This window comes from Spinacia oleracea, chromosome 3, assembly GCF_020520425.1.
Source record: "Spinacia oleracea cultivar Varoflay chromosome 3, BTI_SOV_V1, whole genome shotgun sequence".
Lineage (NCBI taxonomy): Eukaryota > Viridiplantae > Streptophyta > Magnoliopsida > Caryophyllales > Amaranthaceae > Spinacia > Spinacia oleracea.
Window position 1 is genome coordinate 36,006,891 of NC_079489.1, and position 18,135 is coordinate 36,025,025.

The window sequence follows — 18,135 nt, forward strand, 5'->3', positions numbered from 1 at the left end:
AATTTAGTACTTCGTATTTATCTAATACGGAGTACATTGATTTTATTGGTGTCTGTTCGGATCACGCGGACTCTTTTCATTAGGGTGTTCAAATTTTGAATACGGTTCGGATTCGGGGCCGGGTCAATTCATAGTTTTTTTCCGGGACTGACAATTGATACACTTGTCGAACCTTTTTAAGGAGATGAAAATGGCGGAATCAATATATGCGCAACACTGAATTGGAAATTCAAACTCAGTGACTCAGTGAAACAGACAGAGAAGTTCAACGCTTCCGATTCCTGTCATCGTCATTAAACGTCTATCTCAACGGCCAGGTTAAGCATTTTAAAACCCTAATTTGACATCTACGTTTGCTAATTGGCCTGCAATTAATATTTCAAAGTTCATCTTTTTTTATTAATTGATCTAATCATATGATGATTTTGCGTCTAGGGTTTTAGGTTTTGGCGATATTGAAAATATCCTAAATGCTTGAACATGTTTGCAATTCTAGCACTATATTTCATCACTTGACTAGAATTCATCATCTTTTTTATGTAATTCCAATTCATATGACAAATCTGAAGCCTCGATTTCTGGGAATCATTTAACCCATATCTTCTCGTTTCATTCTCTCTCCTCGCCTAATTACCAATTAAATGGGTGATTTTTAGTTTATGCTTTTGATTCTTCACGAAACCCTAGTTTTTTGTTATTACACTATTTTATCGTCGAATTTGCACCTATTATTTGGTTTGAGGTAACTCGTTGATAGTTGATTGCTTTTTGAATTGGGAAATTTTAGGTTTACGGTTTTATTGCTTTCTGGTTCTATAAGATTGTAACTTTCATTTACAATTACACCAGCTGTAATTGACAGTGTGAATTTGTGAATTGGAATTTATCAATTGAATTGTAGTTTTAGTGTGATATGAGTTGCATGATGTTGTAAATAGACAATGCAAACCCTTCCCTGGAGCCCCTCATCGACGGGTTTTGGTGATTTAGGAAAAGAAAAAATGTTTATGACAGACTTTAACTCTTAAATACTCTGTAGTTGATGAAAATTTGTAACTTTGTCAGCTAGGATGCTTACATTTGTGAAGAAGCTTAAGTTGATTCTTTGGAGGTAGCAACTTTAGATTAAATTAGCGTTATATGGGGATAGAGTTCACCAAAATTTCTGATTCTTTTGGAAGGAAACAATGACTATCATATAGAAGTGGACTATTTAGCCTAATGCAAAATTGGTTTTAGGTTAGAACCTCCTTGAGCTTGTGTATGGTCAACTGTCCTCTTAAGTTAGGGTGTTTATAGACCTATTGAAGAGTTTAGATACGCGTTGTCGGAAATTTAATACTTTGTTTACTGTTAAGGTTTCTGCACATTTTCTGTAGTGATACCAAAACAACTTATGTTCTTTAAGATGGTTGCAAATTTAGCACTAGTGCAAAAATCAAAGGTTTATGTTATTCACTACTACCCCCTCCGTTTCAAAGTAATTGGGGAAGTTTACCTTTTCACGCTTGCCAATGTAAACTTTTGGACATTAATATCTCTAAATTTGTAATCGTAAAATTTATAAAAAGTTGATATTTCAGAAGTACATATCGAGACGAATCAAACAAAACCTCACACGACTATATTTTTCCTTACCCATAAATCACAAATGATAGTCAAATTGAAAATTGTGAATAGTGTCAAAAGTCAAAGTGTCCCTATTATTTCGAAACGGAGGGAGTATATTGTAACTAATTCCAACCAGCGAGAGTGAATTGGAGTATGTTTTTTATTCAAGCAGAATATCTGTTTCTGGGCGAGTAGTAAAGCCTTGATCACATGGAAGAAGAGGTGTCTGATTCTACACTTCCATGGAGTTGGGTTATTGAGGCCTTAGCAAAGTCCCGGCTTGTGGATGCAAGTCTTCTATATGGTGAGAACTGAGACTTTCTTGCTCTGTAAAGTTCTGCTCCCCCCACCCCCCCTCTGCATTCAACTTTGTAAATCCTTTTAGAGGCATGAGGAAATCGTATTTTGGTGTTTTCAGAGTTGGTTTCAAAGGCGCCGCCCTTATTGGAGGATTCGGGGAGAAAAGCGAGGGAAGCTGCTGCGTTGAGGTGTTTGGAGGGGCTTTGTGGTTCTCCAAATGCTTCCGGTGATTATCATCTAGTGCCTGAATGGTCGAAAATTTGGTTTGATCCAGCAGAAAGTTGTGAAGCTGTCCTTCAACGCATTTGGAGTGAGGTGACTAGCCGTGTCTTGTGATTGAATAGTTTTCCCTTTTTCCTTGGTTGATTAGATATTAAAAAGTTGACAGTGTTTTGGAGGAAAGCAACAAAATTAGGGTGATCATTCTCTTGGTTGGTTGCTAACTGACTCTTATCTTCATACAGACTTCAGGTTCTAAGGGGGCGTTGGATGAGTTGAAATGCGTTATTCAGTCTTTTGTAAAGCACAAAAAAGCAAGTTCGCCGAGATCTACTTTGGGAGTGGTACACAATTTCACAGTTTTTTTTCCTTGTATGATTTTGTGGGAAGTGAATTTATTGTTTTTTATTTTATTGTGATATTGGAATAAGCAGTTGAAGGATATGCTTGTAAACGATACACATCCACTTTTTGCGTCGCTGAAGGAAGTCAGTGGAGTCTCTGTTGGAGATCAATGTGTGTTAAATATTCCCTTCGATGGTGGTGATCCAACATCCCCTCCATTAAGGAGTGATGAAGATGATCACGGCGATAAAACTATGCTAGCAGAAGAAAATGGGTGTTCCCCGAGATCTGGTATTGAAGATCAGCTAGGACAAGCCTATTTTACGAATGGAAATTCACCTACCTTTAGAGGTGGTATAAGTAGTTGCCATACAGATAATCATGTGGAAAAGGTTGAGGATGCCTCTCATGACGTGGACAATCAATGCCTCCCTCGAAAGAAGCTTAAATTGGACAAGGAGTATGGCATGCAGTCTAAGCATCACCATTCAGTTCCTGTTGGTAGCAATCTAATGTGTAACAGTGCAGAAGATGGACAATATCATGAAGTCATAAAAGAATATGGAATACATGATAGGGAAGCATATGGCAAAGATGTAGATGAGCAGTCTAGAACTTATGTGGAAAATCAAGATCATCAACAAATTTCACCTAATAATGATGACCACTGCCGCGAAGAGATTGATCTTTCCAAGAAAAACGCTTTCTTAAGTTCTCAACTTGTGTGTACTAGAGACTCCCATGGAATGACAGAGACAGAGCTAAATCGTTGTGCGAAGTGCAATAAAGGTGGACAATTGTTATCTTGCAGTGCTAGTAGCTGCCCCTTGATGTTTCATAAGAGCTGTTTAGGTTGCTCATTCAGCTTTGATGATCAAGGAAACTTCTGCTGTCCGTTTTGTGCATATTCCTATGCAGCTTCTGAGTATGTTAGAGCCAAAGAAAAGGTTTCTGTAGCAAGGAAAGAGCTCTCGCTATTTATTGGTGGGAGGACTGGTGATCAGCCAGAATATGATGGTGATACATCATCGGGGGACGATGTCAACCAAGCCAAGCAAAATAATATTGATAATACAGCTGAAGTGAAGAAAGGTGCTAATGTTGTAAGTGAAGTTGCTAAGCCTCATCAGAGGAGTTTGAAAGGTAAACAGTTGAATATTTCACACTCATCTGCCTACTTGAATAATGGATTTGTAATGGCTACACACCAACAGCTTTCTTTAAAAGACAGACAGGGTGCTGAAATAATTATCGAACTTTCAAGAGACCCATCTTTAATCTGGAAACAGGGACAGGATGATCATGATTGTGACGGTGGCAAGTTTTCTGGTGATAATAATGAGCTAAAAAATCGTGGAGAAAATACTAGGTGTAAAATTACTGAGCTTTCAGAAAATGCTTCCTCTGATTCAATCAGTGACTCAGATGGATCACCACAAGATAAGAGGAATCATGTTACCAGTTCCTTGCCTTTCCCTAGACCAATAAGGTGAGAAGCAACTACATAATTCTTTCTGTTGCAGCTGCTAGCAATTCTCAAATCCTTTCACAGATGTGTCAGTGTTTGCTGTTGTAAATCTTGTAATAATACTTAATTGCTCTCTGCTTTTATTTGGCGCTCTTAAACTCAATTGTTTGTGACTTATCTGGTTAGAGAACAAGTTGTCGACAACTTCAAAGTGCCTACTTCATCATTCATAGCGACTTTTTAATTGTGACCTAACTCAAATAATTATTTTTTGGTTGAGGGTTAAGGTGTTTCATTTGAAAACTGTCTCTTAATTGTAGTTCTCATTGGATTGTCAGTATTGTTTTCTTGTAGTGAACTTCTTCAAAGTGCTTTCTGCGTTTCCATGTCGGTCTACTTAGTTGTATAGAAAATGGTTGGGTGTCCCTAGGATACTATCGTATGACCGAGTCTTGCTTTATTATTGTTTTATCCATGAATGATGCCTTCTGAAACATCTTGTGCTCTCTTGCTAGCTGTTTGTTTTAATTTTTGTACTGCAGTCTTGATTGGTTATTGCCTTACTGGTAGTGTTGCATACATTCTGGTCTCTCTAAATCATACTGATGATAGATTCTCCAACCACACTGGGTAGTGGTGGACTGGTGGTAGTGTTGTGTGGGAAGTGTAGAGAATGACCTACATAGTCTCTTGAATTCTTAGTGTTTAGTATTTGTATTTTCCTGTAATATTGTTCTTTCTTCTTGCAGCTGTTTTTTATTTATCCTTTTTAGTTTGGTTAGATAGTTGGATTTGGGGTAATTTGAGAGAAGGCCTATGTAGATTTTGGTATTGATTGACATTATGTATGTAACTTGCAGCCTTATTGTTGTTTGAGCAGCCAGCAGCTTATCTTTCTGTCCCTAGATGTTGTCCGTGGCTTAATATTTACTGAACATATGATAAACTTGCAGAGCAATTCCAGGAACTCCACCAGGTCGACGAAACAAGGTTCGTTGGACGGCAGAGGAAGAAGCAATGTTGAAGGTATTCGGATACCCATATCAGTATAACTTCCTATTTTTTTTGGTTTCATTTTTAAGCATGTGATGTTATATCTTGCTATGTTTGATGTAACATTTCCACACTTCATTATTGCTTTCCATAATGTACTCATTAAAAATGTTAGTTATCTTATGGAAGAAATTAAGTTTAAGTGTTTAACTTAATAACAGTTAAACTACTGTGATAATATTTCTTCTACGAACCAAGCTTCCAAATTTTGACAGAAGCAGTAAAAGCACCCTTGAGTAGAAACAACTGTTAATCTTCATCTTTCGTCAATTTGATGATCAGTTATATTTGTGCAGAAAGGAGTAGAAATGTACGATATAGGGAATGGTCGAGCCATCCCGTGGAAAAATATATTGGAATACGGACGTCCTGTGTTTCGGAAGGGTCGAACAGCTGTAGACCTCAAGGATAAATGGAGGAATCTCGCTCGGGATACAAACCCTAAAGTACAGTGAAGTTGTATCTTCTCTGATCTAATTATGTAGATAGCTCTTTTTTGTAGCAATGCTTTTAGGCCTTTCTGGTAAGAGTTTCTTTTGTAACCTCTTTTGGGCGGTAGATATCCAGTATTTTCCTTTGTAGACGGGGGGGTTGCCTTTTTTGTATGAACCAAGACCTTTTGTAGGATTGGCGCAGTTATTGTAACATAAAAATGACATTTGAATCTCTTACCCTGAAGTTGAAAGTAATTATGCAATTATCTCATTTGTAAACTAAGGTTTCCATGACATAAATAAAGTTGTTGTATTACAGTAGTACTTGGACAGGTCTATGAAATGTTGCAAAGGCTGGCAAATGTTAAGCCAGTCCTTGTAAGATTCGGACTGAAATTGGTTCAAAAGCTATGAATTCCCTTTTGGGAGTGCGATATCTCAGGAGCGAAGTGTAAGGCGTAATTGTAAGTTTTCTTCTAGTCTCAAGTCTCAAGTCTCCAAGGACAAATGAGGCTCTTTAAAACTTTTGAAGAAAACTGGTAATAAATGGATCAAGAGTGACGCGGTGGTGTGCAGCAGGAGGCTTGTGAATGGAGTCCTCCATTCTAAACCACTTGTGCATGGATTAATAATACTGACTAGTAACTCAGTAAATTTTAGAAATTGGGTCCCACATTTTAACCTTTTGACCATGGTATTGACCTATTGCCTATTGGAAGAGAGAGAGAGAAAGAGAGAGAAAGAGAGAGAAAGAGCACAAGAGAGGACATGGCCAACATGGGATAATGGTGAGTAGCTAAGAAATGGGAATCAGGGAATAAGGGGGCAATTTGGTAGGAAAACATGTGAATTTCAACTCGTGAAAGTTAAAATTATTTCGACCTAGTTAATTTTATTTGTATCACTTGATGCGAATCCTATGAATTACTCACCATTTTTATTTATATTTGTATTTTTTTGTGAATATATTCTTCTTCGATTGTTATTCTTATGTTATTGCGAGAAGTAAAGTTTTCAGATATTAGACGTTAGTATGGATTATAAACGAACTCAAATCTTACTTGTAATCAAAACATATGACTCGTTCTGGCTCAAAATGAAATTGATAGATTCATATCAAAATTTATTCCGACTAGTATAATTTTACTAGATGAAGTGTCTACAAAGTAAGCTAAATGACAAATTTATCGAATGTGACCTGATCCAACAACACTCGAAATTATAATTGAACCAAAAGACTCATAACTGAAAATGACCAAAATTAAATTTGATTTGCACAATCGATAGACTGTTACATCCTTAACTTATAGTACTCCGTATTAGTCTTATATTTCTAACTTTGAAGTTAACGATTCATTAAAACACAAACAAATTGAGATACAAATGAATTACACAAGTTAAAAATAAGATCCAAATTGCAAAATAGTAAACTTAATATTTTATATCGGAATAAACTGAATTCAGTAGTACTGTGTGGATAAAATAAAAAGACTATTGTTATTTTATTTTATTTATGAAAAATGGGCATATTTAACAGTTTCATGTATTTTTAACACTTTAGTCGAAAATCAACTTCTTTCTCGTTTTCCAAATAAAATATGACACCACGTAAATTATGAATTTTCAATTCTAGAGTGTAGAGTGTGTATCACTCAAGAAAATTCATCTTGTACAGTAAGATTTGGGTAAAAAAAGAATGATCCCATTCCCATGGGATAAAAAGTAGAAATAGGATATCGATCTCTAAGTAACGGTCACATGGGCTTTGGACTGAAATTATCGAAACGTGAAAGCATTTAAAAGTCGATACTTTTTCAATCTCTACTTATACCCGCGCCTTTTTTTGACGCTCATCATTCACACCAAACACATCACATAACTCTTCTCACTCTATCAAACTCACACTGAAAGAATCCAAGAATGGATAACTCGAAGAAATCGACATTGTCGAAACCATGGAAGAAAGGCCCTGCTCGAGGCAAAGGAGGTCCTCAAAACGCTACTTGCACGTATAGAGGAGTAAGACAAAGAACATGGGGTAAATGGGTTGCTGAAATCAGAGAGCCTAAGAAAAGAAGTAGACTTTGGTTAGGTTCTTTTTCTACTGCTGAAGAAGCTGCTTTAGCTTATGATGAGGCGGCAAGGCGGCTTTATGGTCCGGATGCTTATCTTAATCTTCCTCATTTACGCTGCAGTTTTAATCCATTGAATAAATCACAAAGGTTTAGGTGGTTTCCTTCTAAGAATTTTATCTCTATGTTCCCTGCTTCAAGTGGGTCATCTACACCGTCGTTGCTCAATGTTAATGTGCAACCTAGTCTTCATGTTATTCATCAGAGACTCCAAGAGTTCAAAAATAAGTCTGAACCCAAGGTTGTCAAGAGTGATAAAAGGGTGCTTGTTGAACAAGTTAGTAGTAATGAGCACATAAACTGGGAGAAACCTCAGATTGATTTGAACGAGTTTTTAGAACAGATGGGAGTTTTAAAGGAAGGTGAAACAACTTACACTAATGACAAAGTTGATGCAGTTAACAACCATGATGAGACTGCCAAAGAGATATTCATAGAGGAAATGAATTCTGAGTGGAATGAATTAGTAGAAATTTTAAGAGAGGATCATCAACAAGCTGAATCAAGCAGAAGCTTTGGAGATTATACTATGGATGAGCTAATTACTTTGCCACCTACTATTTGGGACTTTTAATTTTTCAACCCCTTTTATTTTGTTTTGCAATGCTACTTAATTGATCTGATCGATGTTCCATTAGAGTTTTTCTAGTTATATACTACCTAGATTTTTATGTCCTCCAATACGGAGTATATATTTTGTATGAGTTACAAATAGTAGTGAATTAATTCGCCTCTTTTGGAAATAAAAGGCATACTCATCAACATTCTTACTATGTGATCTACTCAGTTCATTTGTTTCTGGAGTTGGAAATTTTCATACACTTTTAGAAGCCATAAGTGGCTTTCGCAAATTAATACTTTCTATATAAATTCGATCCGAAGTGGTGTTTAGTGTTTATGTATCAAATGAGATCGGGTTGCCTGATTGTGCATGGCCCTTACCGTTGTTGCGAGATACTATTTTGCTGTTATTTACACTGACAGCAAAGAATTGCAGCAAGCAGTAGCTAAATTAGCCTGGCTTCTTCAGCTCTGGTTATTCAGGTATTTCTACAATTCCTGCTATGTTTTTGTTTCCTGACAATGTGCAGTGAAAGAAAGTAACAGCTTTATGCGTTGCCAGCTTTAAATCATTGCTTAAGAATTGAGAATCTGCAAAATTTGTAATAATACCTTCAAGATTCACATGACAGACGCAAATACAATTGCCGGATATCAAGTCTCTTTCAAATCCAAAATTGTAACATGAAAAACTCAACAAGTCAGCCAAAGTAAAACCGAGCAGCTAACATGTGATGATCAAGGGTATAGAGCTCGCCCCTCAAATTCTAGACCGTTATTTTGTGTTTTCCCCTTTCTGGAGCAAACAGAAAAGCCAGCAGATCTCACAGGCTTTGAAATGAATGTATGCTCTTCCCATCCTCGATCTCCATTAAAAGTGCATATAATACTTCTCACGCAGTAAATATTTTCACGTTCCCTTTCAGTTTATTCGTTTCCATATTCTGAAGCACTCAGATATTCACCATGCTCCTCAAAATATTCAATCAATCGCTTCAAAAATTGGTCACTGCTCACAGTTTCTGTGTCACAAATCAAACAACATTGCCTCCTCGCACGAGTCACAGCCACATTCATTCTCCTGCGGTCTTTCAGAAAGCCAACCTGAACAATTAACATGCAAATTCAGATATCGGTATCTAAACAATGTTTTAATTAGACCCATTCGAAGAAAATATACAAACGGAACATGGAATATACCTCTTTCTTTGAGTTCGATCTGACCATTGAAATAATAATAGCTTCTTTCTCCCGACCTTGGAAACCATCAACTGTTGATATTTCTACATCCTTCAACTTATTATCGTTACTCCTCAACATCCTCAATGCCACAACCTGTCACAAAGTATGCATAAGTGTGAATTAGGAAATTAGGAGTACTGGTTAGTTAATGAGATTATTTTAAAGGAAGAAGCTACTTAAAGTCAATTGGCATACCTGTGCATTGTAAGGTGTAATTATTCCAATATTAGAAGCCTGGACTCCACTTTCAACGAGTCTTTTGGCATGAGCTATTGCAACCTCTGCTTCACCCTCATTAAGTGTGCTGTCTTCTTCATCTTTCTTTTCTTCCATATCACAACTGAAAAGCACAAGACATATTACAAGAAAAAACTGAAAAAAACTAGCATGATAGGCTGGCCGTCGATATAAATTGTTGTTCAACACAGAGATGGCTAGAAGAATTTTCATGGGGAGGGACTACTAATCTACGGAGTATTATTTGGCACAACTTCTGGTGGGGAACTTGGTATGAAATCATTCTTTTGTCTTTTAATTCCTGTCCAATTAGTATAAAATTTAACAGCATGATCGATTATTACATCTCTATTTGACAAATAGTTAACAAATGCTGAAGGGAGCATTCTGTTAAAAAGCAAACAAAATTTGTACCCTGCAGTGTCAATGAGCAGAACTGTGGCTTCAGTTGTAGGTGTTTTCTTCACACCTTCCACGTCATAAAGCATATGTGCAGCAACACATGAATGTGCTTCTACCTGGAACAATAATCGTTTCAAACAATAAGGAAATATAATCAATATTTTCCAATGCATGGAAGTAGTTCAAATAATTTGCTAAACAATTTTGTGATCAGTAGATTAGCACCTTACTGTCATACAGCTCTTTAGATGACCAATCCATAATAAGTTTGTGCATGCGATATTGAACAGTGAGCATTGACATAATGTCATCTCCATACAAGTCAGCAAGACGCTCAAATAAGGTTCTTCCTAACCCTTTCTTTTCAGCTTCAACACTCTGGATAGTAGGTGGAAGTTGAAGATGATCTCCAGCAAGAATACATCTTGAACCCTGAAATGGAATTTTGAAATGAATTCTTCGAATTTGTCAGCAAAACACTAAACCATAAATTAACAGGGAAAAAAGGATAAGTATGAGACTGACATAGATTCTTGGTGATGAACATTTCGACTTTAGAAAGTTATCTTTGACGAATAACAAGGCAGTCTCAGTATTCAGTAAAATAGTCTCGGAGCTCCAAATAAACTTCCATGGTCATGGCATCACGGTGATTCAAATTCCAAATAACAAACTGTTTCCGTGTCTGTTAAATTTAAAGTTTCAACAAACTTATTTCCCCTGTCCCAAAAATAGTTTCTGATTGCTATTTTGGGATGTAAAAAAGTTAAACCCATGTCAAGAACTTTTTATGAAATGAAAAACTATGCACCCTATCTTCAACATTTGGTCATTTGGAGTAATAGATGCTTTTTACATGGTCATACCGCATACATGTAAAGTAAGGAAAAAGCGAGCTGGTCATGCAACAATCTTTATTCTTTAGTATTGGTGCCAAAAGTTGATGGATGTTGTATTTAGGGAAACAGGAATTATACTAGCCACAAATCCTAGGCGTCAAATCCTCCAATCTGTTGTCAACTCTACACTCATTATTAAGAGGCTAAGAGCACACATCAATTGACACACACACTTCTATTTTAAGGGTTAAACAAAAGATCACATAGCGCAGAGGGAGACAGTGAGACAATTGCATGTTCTTTTCTTTCTTTCTTTCTCTTTTTTTTTGTGTGGTTGAACTCCCTTTTGATTTCCAAGAAGGGCATCAAAGGTGTTGATCCATTAGTTCATATTAGTCGCATCTTTTTACAAGAAGCAGAAACATGTACCAAACTGCCAGAAGCACGGAATTCTAAATGAGGTATCTAACGGTAATATAAGCAGCATCACTACCATCACTGCCTTGAAAAGTTACCTTCAAAAGAGCTATCCAGCATGCAATTTCAAGCGCCTGTGCAGCTTCATCAATAATCACCAGATCGAATGTAGTTCTGTCCAGCTTTTTAGTCAATGCTCCAGTTAAAGTCGTCAATATGACATCTGCATTTTTCAAAACATCAGTCACCGCTAGCTGTTGTCGTTTACGCTCTTCCTTGGAAAGAGAACGAAGCTCCTTCATAATTTCCCTCTTGGTATTTTTGTCTTTAGCCTTCAGCAGTTTCGCATTTAGGGCCTGAATTTAACATCCACTTATCCAGTAATTAGAAAAGATATTGGCGTGTCTATATAAATAAAAGTAGTGAAACTTTCAACAAAAAGATCAAACAATTTTCCTAAAGATTACCTTTATTTCTTTGCGGATGTCATTTGCTAAAGAATTGTTGTCGCCACGTAACACCTAAATACATGCAAATAACCTCTGAGAGTCTGAGCACAAAGGTGGAGGAAGGAAATCAAAAGTATCATCATTCTGAAAAAACAAACTAAAATTGCCACAAGATGGATGTTGCCACCAGAAGAAAGACAGAGACATCAATGTGAGTTCAAATTACAAAGTAGATAATAATTTCTGAAGAGAATAAATAGTAAATGCTCATATATATTGTCTTCCTATGCCAGATTAACGACAATACCATTCCTAAATAGTATTTTATGATTGGCTATTCCAAGATGCCCTACTTAGATTGGTTGACTGCTGATGGGGAAAGTGCGAGAGGCATCCAAGGCTCCAAGCCGTCCAACTATTTTATATTTATTTTTATAAGGGTCTTCTAGTATAATTATGTCAAATCCTTGATTATGTAGTTCTTACAAAAAGAGGGAGGCAGGGACTCCCCGGTGAGCACTGTTCAGAAAAAATCAATTTTGAATATTGTTTAATTTCATATTTATTCATAAAGGGAAGGGGGGCTCTAAGATATCTGATTGAAATTGGTAGTAGGAAGGGGGTTAGGAGTGAAAGCCCCCTTTTTCTTCTGGGATACTAACGTCAGAGTAGGTGAAATGTTGATGTTCACTATGGAATAGCAGTTACTGCTAAGTTCAGAAAACAGGAGTTTAAACTCTCTAAAGAATTATGTCATTATGGAATAGTGCCTAAACAAGATCTCTAGCCTAACATCCTTCATAAAATGGGAAGGATAAAGGAGTCATTTTTATGTATATGTCATGTTTTCAAAGAAAAACATTAGAGGGAAAGAAGTAAACAGTTCATCGAAACATCTCCTTTCTGAATTTCTGAGTGTTCTTTTTTTACCAATAGGAAACATTAATATGCCAAAGAACAGAAGATACTAGCATAGGATGACCACCTGTGCATCTAAGGCACTATCCAATACTTGAGGCAGTAAACGTGCAGGATGACCCACTCTCACAAGCTTGACCCTAATGAAAGAAATGAAAATAATAAGTTATTAATAAGTGACACAAAGTTGACAGATAAAACACAAATCTAAACTCTCAAGACTCCGTTCTGTAATTTTAGGTAAAATGATTAAAAATAAAAGTTCTAGCTCCCTGTTCATCAAATATTCACATACAATAAAAGCGAAAATATAATAACCAGTCTGATCACGATATCACCAACAACCGATTTCCATCCTCACAGACTCACAGTTCACCAGTCATCTAGTCTACCCTTTCCTTCATGCCATACTCCGAAGCATCAGTGATACACTTGAAGTTTACCTGTGAGGAACCAGACGTTCAACAATATTGTCCACAGCAATATTTGATGCGGCACATGCAAGTATTTTTGATCCACGTTTTACTTCCTGTAAGATAATCTCCACAACGGTAGTTGTCTTCCCAGTACCAGGAGGTCCATGCAGCAAAAATACATTGTTGGATGACAAGGCTTTAGAAATTGCACCTTTCTTCACAGGAAAAGACAGCCAGGTCCAGCTCAGTTAGAAATGAGTTACCAAACAAACTCTTGTAAGAGGTGGTGGCATGAATATGCGAATCAACCCCAAGCAAGCCTAGTTCTTGTTTTTATTATAAGAAAAATATCATATTAACCAGCGGAAAGAAGAAGTGAAAACATAGAGGACAAGTTGTCCTTTAATCAGAATTCAGAATTACTATTAACCCAAATTCTTTGAACCTCCCAAATGGAGTAACTTTTCAAAGCTCCAGCTACCTTAGTCCATATTATTTTGTCCCATAACCTAGTTCTTAGTTCTTGGTTTCAATAGTTTTCTTCCAAAGTTGATATAAATTCAAAATTGAAAGGCGGAAAATGCATGAGCTGAAAGCTGTAAACTTAAGTAGAGCATTAAAACCTATCAAGAACATCGTTTATATTATCCATAATGGACTTATGGTTATCAATTTCCAATGTTTGCCTTGTGAGTTATGAGGTGATACAATCTCAATAAAAGATAGCACAGTAGCAAAAATTTGGGAAAGGTACTGGAAGCATGCAGCAAATCGTCTTGGCAAGAGCTGGAATAGAGAGGGGAAGGAAAGAACAGTTGGCCGGGTTGAAAGAAATTTGCATCCACAGAAGCAAGTACTGAGGGCGGGGTAATGGGGGGGAGGGGGAATAAGAAACATTTAAGCATCTACCATCTAACTAAGTTTGTGTCAGAAGCATTGCAGCAAGACCACAAGAAGCACCACGTTGAATTAAGAGGACCAGAACAGTATAGTGGAGCAGAACATATAAATTTGCTGCCAAATGAACGAGAGAAGCATGGGAAAGAATTACCTGAGAGTGATCCAGATTCTTGTTAAATGGAGAGAAACTAACATCTTTCTTTGACATTGCAGGGGAGTTCTCTCCAAATAGTACAGGAACTAGGTCAGAAGCAGGACCTTTCTGCACACCTTTACTCAGCTCTACCAGGGTATCCTTCATCCTACGATACGTTACCTAGCAAGAAAAGTGCATCACGTCACTCCATTACCACAGGCCGAATGAAGTAATACTTCAAGTTTTTTGAAGTAACACTTTAATTTTAGATACAAGAGTAAATTAAAGCAATTGAATACAAGTATCAAATTACCTAGTGTCTTAACAGACAAAATTTTCATTAACTAAAGGAACTAGAAAGAAAGTCCATTGTTTGCTGTAAATATACTACCTTATTTGAAAACACGTGTATGTATTCAATTAACCAAGACATCTATTTGAAGCCTTTATAAGAAGCAGCTTACAACCTGAATATCTATTCGAATAACCCAACTTATGGAATAAAAAACAGAGATTTATGGACAAGATGAGATATTCCATTCAGAAAGTACTACGGAAAACAGAGGTGTGGGAGAAGATGCGGTAAATTGCCATCATCCAATATAAATAACACCAAATATTAAATTCAAAGATCACATGACAATTCCCCCCCCAAAACATATTGAATAGAAAATTTTCCAAATATACAACATTCCTTAACTACGCAAGAAAAACCAACAATTGCACATAGTAAGTAGCTACGGGTCCATGATCTTTACGCTCAAATTTTATGCATCCAAAGAGAACCTTGGAACAACAAAAGAAAGAAACTCTCCTGATTTCCTGCTTGACTCATGTACCCGTCAATAAGCGAGAGGAACTGTCGTAGTGTCCTGCATCACATAATTGACGGGTGAAGGGCACAGAAAATAGCACACATAGTATGGGACAACAGTCATCAGGAGAACATTTGATGCATCTTCTACTCGAGTTAGCCAAAAGACCGCTAAAAAGGCTAACCTGTATGAACAATTCATGCTCAAATAACAGACACATGCTTAACATGAAGAGAAAATTACACACCAATTCGGCAATTCTTATAAGAATACCTACCTCATTTGCCACTTTCTCAAGTCGCAGTGAATTATTGAGGCCCTCCTCTGGAATATCATCAAATGCAACAGTGATAGATGAATCCTGGCCATTAAAATAAGCAAATTTGACTTAAGTTTTGTACAAGGTATATCTCAGACTCTCTAGTCGCTAAAGCCAAATACAGAGAGTCAATAAACAATGTATCTACGTGATAAATACCTTCAAACGATAAACCACACCTTGTCCTAGGGAAGGAGAACCAGCATCCGCTTTGTTCAGCTTTAAAACCACAACATCATGCGGCCCAAACTGCATCAGCGAAGAAAAAGCAAGTACCATGAGCTCATTATGATATGGAAACAAACTAATAATAGAACAGTAACGTTCTTGGAAGCAAGAGAGGAGAGAACAGGACTAGAGTATGTGAGTGAACAATTCTTATCATGTGACATCCATTGTTCTTGAAATCTAGTTCATTTCCCCAGCTCAATTTAAAACTTTCAACAGAGTAGCGTAAAACCGCGAACATTTAGCTAGAGGGAGCCAATACATGATTGAAAATGCTACGCATATACCAATTAAAATTGTATTTCCTAATAGGATCTGAAATGCTATATATAGGCCACAAATTTGTAAAGTCCAGCACAATATTTGTCTAAATAACTCCAAAAGAAAAAGTATAGCAATCACCTTGTGAGGGGGAAGAACTTCTCCTTTTGTGGACTGAAATTCAAGAAGACTCTTTCCCATCAACCCTGCCTATCATGGATGAAAAGGCACCAAGTTTTCAACAAAAATCCATCGCAACGCTTTCAACAAATCAAGGGAAATTAATAGAGCATTGCTCATTTAGTTCTTGAAAGACTGGGGCACTAACATGGCAATTATGAGGAATATGCAAAAGAAAATATTTCATTAAGTCCCTTCAATACTCTCGACCATCTTCCTCAAAGGACCGGCTAAGAGGGATTAAATGCATATAGCTTAAAATGTTTGTTTCTTTTAGACCCTTCATTGCAAATACAATTGATTGACCTATTTACTCAACAATGATAAGAATCCAAAGATTAATTAGCTATATATTTATAATTAAACAACAGAGAATGAGTACTAATAATACAAACCCACTACATAGCTTAGTTTTGATCAGGAAATCATATAAAAGCAAAGGTTTGCCTTCCCTACTTCCCTTTGCTTTCATTAGTCTAAGAGAACAACGAGCTCTAAAAATATACTCCCTCCGTTCCTTTTTTAATCGTCGCTTCAACTAACTTTCTCCGTTCCTGTTTAATTGTCGCTTTTGGATTATTGATATAACTTTCACTTTGCTTTGCACATTGTTATTATGATATTGTATTGAAATTATATAAAAAATGCAAAGGACAATGTGAAGTTAGATATTTCCAAGAGAAATTTATGAGAAATAGTATTTCTAAGATCATCCTAATTACTGATTGTAGTTAAATAGAAGTTTTATTTTGGAACAAGGGGATATCCACTTTATAAATGATTGTGGTTTTGCAAAAGGCACAAATAAAAAGGAAAAAAGGGAGTATCACCATAACTATTTCTATATGAAACATGGCTATAATGCATAAACACACTATTAGTTCGCCGGCATTATTAAAAACATTGAGGAAGCCATGATTTTGACTAAATACAACTTGTATTATACTAAGACCGAATCAATTGATCAGCACCCTTAAAATTATAACTACAAACATTTTTACCATCCAATTAAACTTGAAAAAAGACGGATTACCTGGACATCAGCACACTTCAAATTAAGAATAATGGAACCCCTTTTTTGAGCAGTGTCTACGCTCCTTGACGAACTAGACGTGATAGAAGCAGATATCTCAGCCTCCTACACAAAACCCAATTTACAAATAAACATACATGATTTCATTCTCCAAAAATAATGAAATCGATCGCATAACATAAATTCACAAGAATTTTTAATAACAATCAACTCAAAATTTTGAAAAAAATTAAATTGCCCAACAAAAATTTGTAAGAAAATTGCGGGAAAAAAATATAGGACCTTTTCGATGTCGATTAAAGGAGCCATGGTAGATACGAATTGTTCGCGAGAAATGGGAGAAGATTTCTTGGTTGTTCCTCCATTCATGGCTGCAGCTCGTGGTTTCTGCTTCAAGTTTTGGGGTTTGGGAGGAGAGAGAAGCAGTTGCAGCTCTTGTGCCCCTCTTGTTCTCTCCGATTCTGTTTGTTGTTGGAAATATGGGAAGAACACAAAAAATGACATTTTATATAGTTCAAAACTTGCGAGAAATGACTTTAATATAAATTTTTTTTGTAAAATAAGATCTTACAGTTAAAATTATTTGTTATAGACAACCTGTATGGGGCTAACACTTGATAGATCCCGGTTAGGAACCACCAAAAACCCAAACTTGGCCGATTTATCAAGAAACACGATTAACTAGGTTTGACTTGATTTTTGACAATCCAACCTACAAGGGGAGCCAACGTCTAGGTTTACACTAATGACGTTAATCGGTTTGAACATTGTAAAATCGAGATTCAAACATGCAAAATGCGTAAAAATGTCTCTACGGATTAGAACGTTGAATTTCGATGGAGTCGCCACCAAACAAATTTGAGGGTCCGGTTTGGAAAGACCATGACTCGAGATAATGAATAGGACTTGAAACCGATTAGAAATTCGGGTAAGGGAACGAGACATTTATTTAGAAAGATTATCAATTTTGGTTTATTCAATACAAAGATCGTTTTCGTGTAAGAAAATCTTAATCATGACACTATGTTTAGGTGGATTTGACATGCATTTTAGAACATCAAGTTTGCTAATTTGTATTTGATCATTTCGCTTTAAGTCAAATTAAAGGAACTTAAGCCGGTTGTCCAATAATTATCTTTGTTAAGCGTGATTGGAACTTTGTACATTGTTGATTTAGCATGTTAGGTGATGAAAGGAATAACAAGTAAAACAAGGCCTCA

The 18,135-nt window shown here is 36.4% G+C and overlaps 3 protein-coding genes across 4 annotated transcripts; 2 read left to right on the plus strand and 1 right to left on the minus strand.

Moving 5' to 3' along the window:
* The first annotated feature begins 86 nt into the window (after nt 1-86).
* LOC110787001 (uncharacterized) lies at nt 87-5,754 on the plus strand. Its single transcript, XM_021991586.2, has 7 exons — nt 87-317; nt 1,784-1,915; nt 2,030-2,226; nt 2,376-2,474; nt 2,565-3,964; nt 4,897-4,969; nt 5,293-5,754. Exons 2-7 carry the CDS (start codon nt 1,822-1,824, stop codon nt 5,449-5,451), a joined length of 2,022 nt encoding a protein of 673 aa, XP_021847278.1. The 5' UTR covers nt 87-317; nt 1,784-1,821; the 3' UTR covers nt 5,452-5,754.
* A 1,524-nt stretch (nt 5,755-7,278) lies between these two features.
* LOC110787000 (dehydration-responsive element-binding protein 2F) lies at nt 7,279-8,150 on the plus strand. Its single transcript, XM_021991585.2, has one exon. The coding sequence runs from the start codon at nt 7,351-7,353 to the stop codon at nt 8,134-8,136; it is 786 nt and encodes a 261-aa protein (XP_021847277.1). The 5' UTR covers nt 7,279-7,350; the 3' UTR covers nt 8,137-8,150.
* Nucleotides 8,151-8,168: 18 nt separating this feature from the next.
* On the minus strand, nt 8,169-17,434 carry LOC110786999 (uncharacterized). Of its 2 annotated transcripts, XR_008930331.1 has the most exons (16): nt 17,198-17,434; nt 16,916-17,020; nt 15,844-15,912; nt 15,373-15,462; nt 15,172-15,255; nt 14,095-14,259; nt 13,071-13,258; nt 12,695-12,767; nt 11,728-11,781; nt 11,359-11,616; nt 10,230-10,436; nt 10,017-10,120; nt 9,561-9,705; nt 9,324-9,458; nt 8,736-9,227; nt 8,169-8,639 (listed from the first exon to the last, which is right to left on the minus strand). XR_008930331.1 is itself a non-coding variant. In XM_021991584.2 (15 exons), the coding sequence occupies exons 1-15, from the start codon at nt 17,417-17,419 to the stop codon at nt 9,051-9,053; spliced, it is 2,076 nt and encodes a 691-aa protein (XP_021847276.2). In that variant the 5' UTR covers nt 17,420-17,434; the 3' UTR covers nt 8,735-9,050. The 2 variants fall into 2 exon arrangements, 1 of the variants encoding a protein (XP_021847276.2); XM_021991584.2 differs by lacking the exon at nt 8,169-8,639 and having other exon boundaries at nt 8,735-9,227.
* Between the last annotated feature and the right edge of the window lie 701 nt (nt 17,435-18,135).

Excerpts from the sequence above, each read along its gene's own strand:
- LOC110787001 (XM_021991586.2), top strand. The coding sequence starts at position 1,822 with ATGGAAGAAGAGGTGTCTGATTCTACACTTCCATGGAGTTGGGTTATT. Across the intron at positions 2,475-2,564 it reads CGAGATCTACTTTGGGAGTG|TTGAAGGATATGCTTGTAAA; the intron begins GTACACAATTTC and ends TGGAATAAGCAG. Across the intron at positions 3,965-4,896 it reads CCTTTCCCTAGACCAATAAG|AGCAATTCCAGGAACTCCAC; the intron begins GTGAGAAGCAAC and ends ATAAACTTGCAG.
- LOC110787000 (XM_021991585.2), top strand. The coding sequence starts at position 7,351 with ATGGATAACTCGAAGAAATCGACATTGTCGAAACCATGGAAGAAAGGC.
- LOC110786999 (XM_021991584.2), bottom strand. The coding sequence starts at position 17,419 with ATGTCATTTTTTGTGTTCTTCCCATATTTCCAACAACAAACAGAATCG. Across the intron at positions 15,913-16,915 it reads TGAAGTGTGCTGATGTCCAG|GCAGGGTTGATGGGAAAGAG; the intron begins GTAATCCGTCTT and ends CATCCATGATAG. Across the intron at positions 11,782-12,694 it reads ATAGTGCCTTAGATGCACAG|GTGTTACGTGGCGACAACAA; the intron begins GTGGTCATCCTA and ends GCATGTATTTAG.